The 14802-nt window shown below is 45.3% G+C and overlaps 1 protein-coding gene across 1 annotated transcript in view; it reads right to left on the bottom strand.

The window, feature by feature from the left end:
- Positions 1 to 14802, bottom strand: part of CNTNAP2 (contactin associated protein 2) — a 1228588-nt gene that overhangs the window by 19038 nt on the left and 1194748 nt on the right. The window contains exon 22 of the mRNA XM_042927363.1: positions 13354 to 13593. Coding sequence (XP_042783297.1) covers positions 13354 to 13593 — 240 coding nt within the window. The remainder of the gene's footprint in view (positions 1 to 13353; positions 13594 to 14802) is intronic.

The following is a 14802-nucleotide window of genomic DNA, read 5'->3' as shown; positions in this document are numbered from 1 at the left end:
GATGAATACGGTCCTGCTCTCTGTAGACTGGTCTGTCAATGTCCACTCGGTTTGGGCTTTGTAGGAGGTCGCGTTATAACTGCTGTTTCTTTTCTTTTTTCTTTTCTTTTCTTTTTCCTTCCTTCCTTCCTTCCTTCCTTCCTTCCTTCCTTTCATGTTTATTTATTTATTTTGTGTGTGTGAGAGAGAGAGTGCAAATAGGGAAGGGGGGAAGGGGAAGGGGAGGGAGATAGAGAGAGAGAGGGAGAGAGGGAGAGAGAGACAGGGGGAGAGAGAGGGAGAGGGAGAGAGGGAGAAAGAGAGAGAGAGAATCCCAAGTAGGCTCCGCTCCCAGCAAAGAGCCTGACACGGAGCTAGATCCCACGACTTTGGGATCATGACCTGAGCCGAAATCAAGAGTCAGATAAACTTAACTGTCTGGGCCACCCAGGTGCCCCACTGCTATTTCCTCAAAATGTAAAATTAACCCTTTTTATCCCTAAGAGTTCAGAAACCAGTGTCTAGGTGGGGAGCGTATCTCAGACCACAGCGGCATTCGCCCAGATCACAGCCCGCTGACGGGGTTCTGGCTCCACTGTGTGGTCTATTCGAAGCGGTGGGGGGTGAGCAGACAGAAAGTACTTTTAAAAATTAATTCTGCACACATTTTAAGTCTTTTATCAATGCCCAGCTGGGCTCTTGCTTTTGAAATACTCTTTTCGGCTGTGTTAGCACAAGTGAACGTTTCTAATTCCAATCCCAAGACAATGGCTTTTCTTCCAAGAAGGCTGACCTCGTAAAACTGAATATACAACTCTCAAGCTAGAGATGTCTGCTGTCTTTTGAGCTGTTCTCTTCTTGAATTAACCTTGGATCTCAGAAGACAACCATCTTTGCTTGTTGGCAGGTGGAATGACTAAGGATCATCAAAAAAGAACCCTGTAAAACCAATGAAAGCTTCCCGGTGTTTTCCACAAATAGATTCCTCCCCAGCGCTGGCTCACATCATTACCAGGATGGGATAAACTTCCAGCACCAGCCATGTGGCTCTAACACAGTTCTTTTGGGTCAACAGAGTGTGAAAAAATACTTAATTGGCTCTAGCAGTCTTCAGTATGATTTCTTCTACATCGAAAAAGAGAAAGCGGGGGAAAAAAAAAGAAAAAGAAAAAGGAAGGTGTATTTTGTAGTGGGGATTTCGCCTCTAGGGACACAGTTATTATTTCAGACTCCTGCATTATATTTAAGAGATGTCAGAAGGGAGGAACACAACTCTAAATAGGGACTGAAATTCTTTTACGTTTAAAGTTTCTATTGAGAGGAAGGAAAAATGGGGTATACCTGAATTTGAGACCCGATCATGCTATTCTCTGTATAGTTTTGGGCGAGGTGCTGTAAACACTGGGGCCGCTGGCTCAGTCCTGACTGCACATGAGGAATCTCTCAGGGATGGGGAACAGGCATCGGGAGTTTTAAAAAACTGCCCCGGTGATGCTAATGTGCAGCCAGAGCTGAGTTGCAGCCACTGAGGTGTTTGTTCATTGACAGAATGAATGCATTAATTTTGTGAGTCGATTTCCTTGTATATATATTTTTTAATGTTTATTTATTTTGAGAGAGAGAGAGAGAGAGAGAGAGAGAGAGAATGTGTGTGCCTATGCATGCACGTGCAGGGGAAAGGCAGAGAGAGAGGGAGAGGGAGAATCCCAAGCAGTTTCCACACCGTCAGCAAAGAGCCTGAGGCGGGGCTTGAACTCATGGACCCCAAGATCATGACCGGAGCTGAAATCAAGAGTCAGACGCTTAACCGATCGAGCCACCCAGGGGCCCTGGTTTTTCTTATCTTTACGAAAATGTGGCTAATACCGTCCACACATACCACATAGGGCCGCTGTGAGGATAGAACAAAACCAGACACTGAAGCGTTAAAGTCGCTCACAAATCGAAGCCATCATTTCTGTCTTTATCCTTTCCAGTCTTCTAAACATTAAAATTCCCAAGTAATTTCTCGAAAATCGCTTTTAGCCTTTCTAAGCGGGAAATTTCAGAGCAACCCGTGTCCATCCCTAGGTTGAAAATAATTGCAACCACATTCATCTGGATTTTTATGCACATTTTAACGTAAAGTTCATTTTACTTTCTTCCCCGAAGCCTTCCGGGGTTACTCTCTGGAGGAAACTGAGCCGCAGAATCGAGAATCCCCCTGGGTCTTTAGACATTTCTGAGTAGTCTGTGCAGAGCCTGGGGAATCCACCAAAGATCTGTCCAAACGAGCGAAACGACTTGTCGCCTGTTTGTTGGCTGTGTTTAGAGGGACTTTCCCCTGAAGAGCGGATGGCATTGGGTCAAACACTTCATCTGGATAACGTTTCTGTGACTTTCCAAATCAGAGGCAAGGACACAAGGCCCCCGATTTGCCAGCAAAGGTAGAATTAGCATTTCCCGGGGGGGGGCGGGCGACTGGCAGGGATTCCCTCGGGAGGATTCACACCCAGGGCTTCTGACAAAATAGTCTTTCTGAGTGACAGAGTCAGTAAAGGAAGCAATGCTGGATTCATGTGGAAGATGCTGAGCTCCCCTGAATGCCTCCAAGGGATCTGCATGGATGTTCAAAGACACAGCACAGCAGGAGGAGGCTTCAGACGGGTGGCTCGTGGAACCAAGGTCAGACTCAGACAGCTACGACACGAGAATGAGGCAAAAATGGAGAGCGGGAACCACTGGGGTCTGTGGTTCTGTGGTCCACGGAGAAGTCACCATAGCAACGTGTTGGGTATTCCTCTGCCCTTCCTGGCCCTGAGTGAGCACAGCCAGGGACAGATCTGGGAGAGGTGGGGCTCCAAGGACGGGGCCAGGTGTGATGGGGTCGGGGCGGGGGGGCGGTGCGTGCAGAGCACAGAGAACAACAGAATCCTAACCTTCTTGGCTTTCAAATCTGTTGCGAGGGACAAGGGGAAAGGAAGACAGCAAGAGAGGCGGGGGAAAACCGGACTGAAAGAAGTCCCCGTGAGGCAGGAAAGAAGGGCCTTACACGTCGTCCCAAAGCTGGAGGTTTGAGCCCCTTCGGATTTTTCCCCAGTGGAGTTCTAGAAAGTTAGAGAGTCCCGGTTAGGAAAGAATGGAAGCTTTGGGGGAAGGCAGCCCTCTGCCCCTGTCAGGCGCGGGAGCCACTAGGAAGTAGCAGGTGTGAGGAGGGGACGGTGTGCAGGGGTGAGGCTGAAAGGGGGTAGCACCCTGCTGCCCGCACCTGAGCCACCTACGTCCCTCATCTCTTCACCACGGCCCCCACGGCTTTGCAAAGCACAAGCCCGCCAGCTCTGTTCTTGCAGTGACTTGGAAAGGCTGTGTGGGCTCTCGAGGCTTCTCAGGTGCCTTGGTTAAAAGTATTCATGCCAAGACACTGCGTCTGGAATCTGCCATCTGGGAGGTGCAGTCAAGAGTGAGCCTTGGGCTTGGACCTTAGATTTGTTAACTTTGGTTCACATTTCTCTGTGAGAAGATATCATACACACGCCAGTGATGAAAATGAGATCATTGAACATTCAAATCACAAAGTTAAAGAGCATGGATATATATTCAAAGAAGTCAAGATAAAAGCATCTGGGAAAAGAAAATAGAAACATGATAGAATAAATAAATCCAGAGCTGGTTCTTTGAGAAAAAAAAAAAAGTCAGATACTCTAAGAAGAAAAGGGGAAAATCCTAAACCTAGTATAAGATATTTGACTAAGAAAGTTTCTAGAGAATGGATATTAATTATAAAAACTTATTTTGTTCCACTCTATGGAAATGAATTTGAAAACCTAGATTAAAAGCACACATTTCTGGAAGAATACAATATAACAAATTATTATAGATGAGAAAACAAATCTAATGAAACCAATTATCATAAAGGAAATTGGGGGTTGTCAAAGAGGTATGCCCACTAAAAAACAAACAAGAACAAGCCATAGGCTCCACTGGTTTTACGGGTTAAGTCTATTAAAAAAATTTTTTTTAACGTTTATTCATTTTTGAGAGAGAGACAGAGCGTTAGCAGGGGAGGGGCAGAGAGAGAGGGAGACAGAATCTGAAGCAGGCTCCAGGCTCCGAGCTGTCAGCACAGAGCCCGACGCGGGGCTAGAACTCACGAACCGTGAGATCATGACCTGAGCCGAACACTTAACCAACTGAGCCACCCAGGCGCCCCGGGAGTGAGTCTATTAAACTTACAAGGTACAGGGGACGCTCCAAGGCTATTTATATCCTTGCCACAGACAGTGAGGTCCTTGGACCCAAAGCATCGGCATCACCTGGGGGCTTGTCAGAAAAGCAGGCTCTCAAACCCATCTCTGCCCAACTCAACCTTACTCATCAATTTCCCCAGGGGATTCTTAGTTCAATTTAAGTTTGGATGACACTTGTTTGTTACTCTGTGAGTTGGAGGGTGATGGACAAACCCAGTATGGTGTGGCTAGGGATCACAAGACTGAAATCTGATGTCGCCAAGGCTGAGTTCTTGTCGGGAAACTCTAAAGAAACGTTTGTTTCCAAGCTCGTTCTTGTTGTTGGTAGAACTCAGCCTTTGTGGTTGCAGCAGGGAGGTCCAGGTTTTCTTTCTGGTCAGTGTGAGACTGCTCTCCTAGAGGCCTCCCACATTTCTTGCAGGATGGCTCCTTTTTATGAAGCTGGCATAAGTGTATAAAAACCCATATCTGCACCCCCCTCCCCCAGCCAAAAAGTAAAAGGATGCTATAAACATATTTCAGCCAAGAATTATTAATGTCAAAAACAAACAAAAACCAAACTACTAACCTAAACGAAGTGTGAGTAAAATTACTTTAGTTATACCTTGAGTCAACGCCTCTCCATGACTGAATGTGGTTAATGCTAGGAATGAACGCTCGGTTCACGATTTGGAGATCTATTGCTATAATTCACCCCATTACTTTATCCAAGAACATGATCGTGCCCATAGATGTTGAAATGGCATTAGATACCATGCAACACCCAACTCTGCTAAGACTTACCCAAGCAAGAATCCTTAAAATGTGAATACGTGTATGGTAGGTTACACATCAGGTAGAATTCTAAGATGGCCCTTGTTGTACACATACCTCGTCTCGCTTATATTTAATCAAACATTCATCTGGGTGCTGCTGTGAAGAATTTTGCTGATGTAATTTGGTGCCAAAGTAACTCACCTTAAGACGAGGTTTTTTTCTGTGTTTGTTTTTGTTTTTGATTGCTTTTGGGTTTTGTGCCTCGACAAAAAAGGGAAACAACTGAGAAGTTTATCAGGAAATGTTTTAAAGTTATATCTACATGAATATTGAATAACGGGGAGGGAAGACAATAAATGGAAAGACATTTGCTTGCTGGGCAGGGAAATATTATTTGCATAGGTGTCAATTATCCTGCAATTACTTTACACATACAATTCAATCTCAATCAAATTCTAGAGAATCCCAACGAAATGACAGGAATTCTAACATCACGTGGGAAGCGTCAGTGTGTAAGGATAGGAAAATTTTGAAAAAAGCATGAAAAGGAAACCAACCTTATGAAATACCAACTACTGGTATAAAAGCTGAATCATCATCACCGCTTGCTCCCGTCTCATGAAGAGTCAGATCAACGCGATCGATCAGGGAGTCCAGATACCTGGGTGGTTCGGTCGGTTAAGCGTCTGACTCTTGATTTCGGCTCAGGCCGTGATCTCACAGTTTGTGAGTTCGAGCCTTTTGTCGGGCTCTGTGCTGACAGTGCGGAGCCTGCCTGGGATTCTCTCTCTCCCTCTCTCCCTGCCCTTCCTCTGCCTGCAAGCTCTTTTTCTCTCTCTCAAAATAAATAAACTTAAAAGACTAAAAATAAAAAGGGCAATTGTGACTATGATAAAGGCAGGGGAGAGGACGGGAGCTCACCCACAGTGCCAGAACAACTGGCTGGCCAGCTGGAAAAAAATAAAGTGGGATTCCTACCTTCCTCCTTCCATCCAAATAAATTCTAGGCGGATTAAATGTGTAAATCTTACAAATAAAACAAAGCCATTAGAAAAATATGTGAAATAATTAAAATAATTTCTGAATGGAGGGGGCACGACATAAAACCCAAACGCCATGAAACACTGTGTATTTCATCCTCTAAAATTTAAAAATGTTTACATGGAAAGAAACCCTCATACATTCAAAAACTAGAGATCACACTAGGAAATCATTCAACCATGTCGTAAAATACTAATTTACTCAACACATAAAGGATTCTTGTAAGCCAAGTAGGAAATGACCAGCAAGCAAAGAGGAAAGGATATAAATATGTAAATAATTCCTTGGTCAAAGAATGGAAACAGGCCACAGCAAAATAACTACGAGTGACTCGTTAACGTATGCAAAGAGACTTAATCTCTCTCGTGATTAATGAAACCCAAATTAAAACAATTAAAATTCTTTTTTTTTTTTTTCAAATAAGATAGAGCAAAATTCAAAAGAGCATTCCGATGTCCTGGGTTGGTGAGGGAAGGAAACACCCATATCTGACTGGATTGGAGGTCCTGTACTTGTGGAGGGTGATATAGAACAGCTACCAAAATTAAAAATGCATTCCCCCAACCCAGTGAAATCATGTGTAGAAAGCTGTTCATTATGGAAACAAAAGTTGGGAACAACGTCAATGACCCTGTGACTGCAAATCGGTAACTCTGATGTTGTACGTGACTTAGGCTTACATAAATACACCGGGGGCTTCTACAGCAAAGGACAATTTGGACCCTTTGCAGGAAGAGCACGCATTTAAAAAGGGGGTGATAATTATTCCTTGCACTTGAATAAACGTGTACTGTTTTGGTCACCGAAGGATACAAAACCCACAAAATGTAATAAAAAAGATTAGGTATCAGAGATTAAATTCATTAATCATGCAATCTTAGCATAAGGATGAAAACAGGGATCTGCTCGGAAATGATTACGATGTAATTATAAGAGCTGGAACAATTATTTTAAGTGCTTGCAGGTGGGACAGAAAACCAACTACCAGCTTGTAATTATGGAGGAAACAGAATAGATGCAGCTTTATTTTTTTTTAATTTTTTTTAACATTTATCCATTTTTGAGAGTGAGAGAGACAGAGCAGGAGTGCGGGAGGGGCAGAGAGAGAGGGAGACCCAGAATCCGAAGCGGGCTCCAGGCTCCGAGCTGTCAGCACAGAGCCCGACGCGGGGCTCGAACTCACGGACCGTGAGATCATGACCTGAGCCGAAGTCGGACGCTTAACCGACTGAGCCACCCAGGTGCCCTGATAGAGGCAGCTTTAAAATGTTCGCTACATCCATACTCCTTTGCCCATGAAGATACAAAAATATTTTATCTTCAGACGGTGGAAAGGAAATTTGGAATATAGACAAGAAACTGAGTCATTATAACTCGTGGCAGTAGAGGCGGGGGCGCCTTTAGAAATCACCTTGCTCTTTCCAGTCCTAAAATACCTTTGAGGGTTGCAACCTCAGACTTCCTGGCCAGGGCCTGGGGAGCCGTATTCTGGGATCTGACAGGCAAGGAGCTGCTATACTGAGCCACCACAAGGACCTTAACCAACCGACTGAGCCACCCAGGTCCCTCTAAGTTAATATTTTACAAAAGAGCCCACGTTGTGGCCTTTGGTCCTGATGTATTTTGTATCCAATGTCGTGAATGGGATAAAACTCCCCAACACTTCAGATGCACGCATCATGAAACAGCTCGACGCGCAGTTTGGAGTCGTTACTTAGCGCGGAAATTTATGGCATCAGACTCCTGGATTTGTTTTTTTCTGGTGTTTGTTTTGTTTTTGTAGTTTGCAGAATGCGCACTGCCATCTGCAGTTGTCTTTCTGCTGGCAAATCCGTGCCATTTTAAGGAAATGAGATTCTGCAAATGTGACAAAGAGAAAAAACCGAGCCCGTAATTCTGAGAGGTGAATCACAGCAATTTTCTGGTGCTCTGTGACCTTTAAATAAATTGCAGCCCAGAGCTAGGGTTTGTTTTTTCTACCTTGCAACCACCGTTCTAAAAAAATATTCTAACAACCATAATGATGTGCTTTAGAAACAGACTATACCTGTTCTCGGGCGGGGGGGGGGGGGGAACTGGGCAGGAAAAAGATCGAGTGGATGCTTCTGATACAGAATCGGTTTAAATAAAATCAACATCATTTTGTTTGCTATTCTCCTCTTTAAAAACTACACTCGACCAGCCCCATACTAGGCCCTTGTGTTTGTGACGGTGCTGTTATAACTGTCCAGTGTTTTCCAGAAAATTCCAATCACGTGGGAACCAGCTTCACCTTTTTGTTTTTGCCAAATCCGTGTAAAACCTATTATTTATTCGCTTATTTTCACTAAATTGACCCCATTTCTTTTTTTAATGTTTATTCATTTCTTTCTTTCTTTTTTTTTTTTTTTGAGAGAGAGGGAGACACAGAATCTGAAGCAGGCTCCAGGCTCTGAGCTGCCAGCAGAGAGCCCGACGTGGGGCTTGAACTCACGAACCATGAGGTCATGACCTGAGCCGAAGTTGGACACTTCGAATGAGCCACTGAGATGCCCCAAAATATACCCAATTTCTTAGATGAGTAAATGTACTGATTACACTTTATATCCCTACCAAGTAATTCCATTGCCTGTCAAGCCTGTTCTTTTTTTATTAGCAAGGGTGGCAGGCCTAGAGCTACACGGAGACTTTCTCTTGGACAAGATTAGAAGGCCTGAAAGAGAAGTGAACAGGAAACAACACTATGTTGTATAACGCCTTGTCTCTTTTCTTCCCGTAAGGATCTAGCGACCCCCTATCGAGGCCCCCAGGTTGCACTGCTCCAGGAGCCATACACTGCAATGCAAATGGCATCCCTTAGAGTTTTGCAGTGCACAGCCTGACCAACCATAAACGTCCCTCACTTAGGAAAACAGTGACAGAGCCCCAAAAGGCTTTACAGAGGGAATGGATAGCTTAGCGTGTCATGGAAGAGAAAAAGGATCGTATCGCATTAAGCCAGCATCCCTTGGAACACATTTGCTGGGTCTGTCGTTTGGTATCATCGAAGATGTAAGAAATGTAAGAGAGCAGAAAGAAAACAAGACCTAAGAGTGGAGGTTGTGAATTCTGATTTCCAGGTCTCTGCAAAGCAAATGTCCTGGGGTGAGTATGTAGTGAGTAGACCTACTTCGTCACTAAGATCCCTGTAATCCTAAGGACTCCCTATTCTCCATAAATGCACCTACTTTATTTTAAAGCAGCATTTCCACCCCCCCCCCCCCCCATATCTTTTCATATTAAGTTTGCCAGCTCATTCAAAACACTGAAAAAATAATTTGACGTTTTCCTCAAACTGAGGCCCCTTCCTGGGTGCAGCCATTTCTATCATGACGCACTTACGTGAGAGCCACGGATTGTGGCCCCACTCGGTGGGCTTCGTGTTTGTTTGGCTTCAGTCTATTTTTCCAGTTGTAGGTAGGCCGATGGGACTTCTCTGCCTTGGTGAGCTTCCTAACAAAATGGTCAGAGGAACCCAGCCTTTCGTAAGCTTACCACTACGACCTTTTAATTTGTGATTTCACCACGTAACGGCTTCATACAAACCTTCAGAGTGTTTGCCTTAACTGGTCACGAGTGCAGCTTGGATGTCGGGATTTTTAAAAGCTGACCAGGTGAGTCAAAGGTGCATCTGAGAGCGAGAACCGCTGCATTGGATAAGTGCTTCAAACTTTAATGTGCATGAGTCACCTGGGAATCTTGCTAAAATGTAGATGCTGATTTGGTGCAGCTGAGGTGGGGGCCTGGGATTCTGCATTTCTTTCTTTCTTTTTTTAAGAATTTTAAAAATGTTTTTATATTTTAGAGAGAGACAGAGTTAGCAGGGGAGGGGCAGAGAAAGAGGGAGACACGGAATCCGAAGCAGGCTCCAGGCTCCGAGCTGTCAGCACAGAGCCCGAACCGGGGCTTGAACCCACGAACTGTGAGATCATGACCTGAGCCAAAGTCGGACGCTTAACTGGCTGAGCCCCCCAGATGCCCCAGATTCTGCATTTCTAACAAGCTTCCAGGGAAATACGTGGCTGGTGGAGGACCACACTTTCTAAGGCTCTAGATGAATCGATCTACTTCTAAGTGTCCTTTTTCTCAAACCAGGACTAATTAGCTCTCACTTTCATTCTTGTCCTGTCCTGTACCTATGGAGACTCGGGCAGCACACGACTTACAGGCGGCAATGGTAGTTTTGTGTATATACTGTCGTTTCTGAATGTCTGACAGCGAAGATTCATGTGGAAATAGAGTAAGAAAGACCATCTGAAAGGAAGCAAAAGGCTCCCCCCAAAGTAGGGGGCAAATTGCTGATAAGGGGGCTCACTCAGGACCCCAGAGTTGGTACAAAGAGGATTTGAAGCTGAGGACATTTGGGATGCATCAGATATAGAAAGAAATCTTTTTGGAATTTCCTTTATCTGACTAAAAGTAGGAATTTCTGGGAAATGAGACTGCCATTCTCTCTTCTGGGTGGCTTTTACTTCCAGGAAGGAGACTGAGAGTAAACTTACTACAAGTGCTCTCTCCAGGGGACTTTTACAGCCTTGAAGAAGCCAGAAAGACCATTCATATTTGTATGAACAAGCATTATCACACTTTCTTATCTCCTGTTTTTTTTTTCTTTTAGAAACCCACTTGTTATTCCTATAGAGGCCTTTTCTCTACTATGTAAGGTATTTAAGCATCTGGCTTCAGCCATTTATTGAGTTTTTCTCTTGTAAGCCCCTGAACGCATACGAATACATTTCTTCTCCTGTTAATCTGCTTTTTATCAGTTTAATTTGCAGGCCCCTGTGGACAGAACGTAAGAGAATAGAGGAAAAGGTCTTCCTCTCTGACACTACGCCACTGGAGGCTGCTATTAAGTAACCTCCCCTTATCTGGGTCTTTCTCTGTTCCCTATTCAGCCCGCCACCCCCATTCTCTCTCATTTACCTAAAAGAAAAAAAGAAATCAAATCTTGTTATCTAAATAAGCCTTCTGCCTCATAGGTCATAAGCTGTTTTCTGTCCCTTTAATAAAGCTCATGAGACAGACACACATACTCCTTTAAAAGCATTCCCCCAATCATGGAAGTGGCTGACGAGATCCATGCAGCGACCGGTCAACACCAGGGGAGAGTTGTGGCCCAGTGCCAGTGGAAATTCTCTGCGAAAGGGACCTTAGATGACATAGTGCAACCATGATATCTGGGTTGCAGTAACGTTCCCTACACACATTTCCATCATATCCGTCAAAAAGAATGAGACTGTCCCGCGGAAAGCGTGATTTTTACACAACAAACGAACTCAAACTCTCTGGCCCCTACAACTGTATCTCTCAGACCGTAAAGCAGGCACTTTACTAATTAAAGCACAGTGAATGTGAGCTCCCATCGGCCCCAAGTAGCATCTAGAGGCTTTTGAAACTGGTCTCTTGGCAGCCGACTTAGACCACACACGCTCACGACTCATGCACCTGTAACAGCCTAAGAGCCTGAGCGTTTCAAAGATCCTGTGTGGCCGTGGTCTGCTCTGGCATCTGGAGGAATTTATCTGAGAAATCTCTGTTCTTCTGTGGTCCTGACACAGGTCTTTTCTCAGCTCATATTTTCACTCCTCCTTTTCTTCTTTCGGCATTAGGGATGCTTTCTTTTGTTCAGGTCAGCCCAAGGGGAACAACCGGCCTGCTGCGTAATCCTGACAACAGTCATAAAAGAGAATTCTTTATAAGTGCCCTTGGCACACAGCATCCCTCATCATGTTATAGGAATCCATGTGCAAGGAACAAAGGGGATTGTTTCGTCTGTAAATTGGCTATTCTGCCAGTGGAGCAATTTTGGCTTTTTTCAAAGCTTTGTAAAGCTTAGCGGCACAAATCCCGGCAAGGAATCACAGTGACGAGAAGGGCACCGAAACTCATAAATACGGGGTACGGGCTGGAGTATGCGTAAAGTAATCAAACACATGACGTTTACATGATGAACAGTTATGGATTAGAAGTTAGGGTTGGGGAGGACTTGGGAGCCTTTACTGGACATTCAAGCATCACGGCAAATCGTGTCTAACACGATAACAACATTATTGCCGCTAAACTTTTTAAAAGCTTGCTACATGTCTATAACCATTTTAACTGCTTTCAGCATATCGTCCCATGTAGAATTCTGTGAACTGGGTCTTAGAATCTCCATTAAAAAATGTTTATTTATTTGGAGACAGAGGGAGAGAACACGAGCAGGGGAGGGGCAGAGAGAGAGGGAGAGAGAATCTCAAGCAGGCGACAGAGAGACAGAGAACATGAGCAGGGGAGGGGCAGAGAGGGAGGGAGAGAGAGAGTCTCCAGCAGGCTCCTTGCTGTCAGCGTGGAGCCCATCATGGGGGTCGATCCCACGAACCGTGAGATCATGACCTGAACCCCAATCAAGAGTCGGACACTTAACTGACTGAGCCACCCAGGTGCCTCTTAGGACTCCCATTTTATTCACGAGGAAACTGAGGAAACGTGTCTATGTTTAACCTGCTAATGAGAGGCAGTGATAGTGCTGGAACCCAGGCCTCCAGCCACATTGCCTCCACCGTCCTCTTCCTGTTTCTAGCTTGAGGAACATTACACGTTGCTTCGGACACCCACGGGCTCTTAGATGTGGAGGTGCTGTGGAGATCGCACCCCACTCTTCACCTCATGGTGACAAAGTAGAGGCTTGGAGAGGTGATCCAACGGACCCAAGGTCGGGCTGAGTAGAGCAGAGAACAAAGACCTATGGCTCTCCACCACTCGGTGTCATGGGGACCGTGAAGTTCCTCCCAATTAATTTTGCAGCCAAGAGCCGGCCTTTATTGCAGGCCTGTGCTTTCAAAGTACATGTCTGGGCACCTGCAGGAGTGAGACTAAATCCACAGGGTTTTTGCAAACTTACATGCACCCCCTGGGACCTGGAAGGGTGCGGGATTATGCACATAGATACACGGTCGGGAGAGGAATCTCCGTGTTGCTTTAGGTAAAGCTTGCCCCCTGGCCTTGGACTGTGGGGCTGCAGTGACTCATAAAGGCATAAGTAGGGGAAGTGACGCATCGGGTCATCTGACAGTCACCTCGCAGACCTCGGTTTAGGCATCTCCTAATTCCGCTTAAATGAGTCAATAGTTCCCACGTGCCTTACCTTATCTCCTTCTGGCTCCGAGCGAGGCTGACGGTGGTAACTTTTGCACACGTGGTTATGTGCTAAGCACTCCTGGGCTCACCCATTCCTTCACACTCTTAATCCTCCAACAACCTCACCAGCGAGGTTCTGTTATAACCCCATTTTGCAGACGAAGAAACTGAGGTTTAAGGAAATAAAGCAACCTGGCCAAGCCTGCCTTACCTGAATCCAAGTGGTCTAAGTGCCAGGGGTCGGTGGCAGACGACATGGGTGAGAGGGTCAGCGGGGAGGCCCCGCAGTTGGACTCCACCAGCTCGCCCTGAATGTGGACGTGAGCGGAGGCGTTGGTCTGCCTCAAGGCCGCCTTGAGGGGCGCAATCTGGTTGAACTGGACTCTGGAGAGGCAGCCGGTGAATCCCGGGGTGTTGTATTTGTGAATCTCTTGGTCAATCTTCCCTGTTTCTAAAAGATAAAGAAAGAGAAAGTAAAAATCGTCCCCACTCACTGTATTCCGGCAGTAAAATATCCTCGCCTTTGATGCCTGTGTCCAAACCTTACTCTCAGGTTTCAGTGCGAGATGTTACATTCTTTCAGATGAAATATTAATGACTCGGCAAGGCTCAGGGCTGGAGACTTCGCTGTAAAAGAACCTCTGCGTTGCCAGAGATTGTGTAGGGTGAGGAGAATACGACTCTATTTGTTACAATAAAATGCACATATAATTACCTTCTGGATACCTGCGGTATTGTTAGAACTAACAACACTCACATGGTTCTGATTGATTTTTCTCCTTCTCTTTTCCCTCTTACATATATTGAACAAGGCTCCCTGCTCAGCCCTCCTGGTGAATTATGGTTCTGTTTTGTACCTCTTTCTTATTTTCTTCTTCTTCTTCAGAATCCTTTATTAAAAAAAAAAAAAAAACAACAACAGTTCCCACAGCCTATAGAATGGAGCGTTTTCTTTCTTCAGCGTCCAATCCCCTCGGAATTCTGAGGTTTATAGAAACCCAGCTAGTATCCGATGGATGTTTTGGAAGTCAGGAAACTTTCCCGACTCAAGTCACAAATAAACACACGCACTTAAGAATCGCTACCTTCCCCTGCTCTGTGTGCTTAACGTCTTGCTAAACTAACATTCAAATCAGAGGGGAATCGAGCAGAGGCATTTCCAATGTACTGTTTCAATTAATGTAACCACACGTTGTCTTACCAGTTAGATCAGTAAAAGCAAGTGTCTCTTCCACCCTCTGCCCTGAGTTTTACAATCTGTGTAGCAGATTGGGAACTTGTTAGAAATGCCAGGGGGTGGGGGCGGGGCTGGCAATCTGGGCTTTCACAAGCCCTCCAGGTGCCTCTGCAGCCCGCTAAGTCTTGAGAACCACGGGCACAGACACTGATGGCACAGCGTGACCAACCCAGGTGGTGGGCAAATGCACCCTCAGAGAAGAACAGAGCAACTTATGTTCCGGACGTGATGTTATGCCAACCTGCCGACTGTCTTTTACCACCAGGAACAAGGATATGAGACATTTACCCTTCCGGTGGAGCTGTGAAAAACACCGACTTGGGGAAACAGAAGGCCACCTACTTCTTTAAAAAGTTGAATTCGGAGCAGGTGATGTCTCTTACTGGGGAACCAACCCAGGTGAAGCAGTCTTGTATAAACATT

The sequence above is a fragment of the Panthera leo genome, chromosome A2 (genome assembly GCF_018350215.1).
Source record: "Panthera leo isolate Ple1 chromosome A2, P.leo_Ple1_pat1.1, whole genome shotgun sequence".
Taxonomy (NCBI): domain Eukaryota; kingdom Metazoa; phylum Chordata; class Mammalia; order Carnivora; family Felidae; genus Panthera; species Panthera leo.
This window is presented reverse-complemented; position numbering and strand designations above follow the sequence as displayed.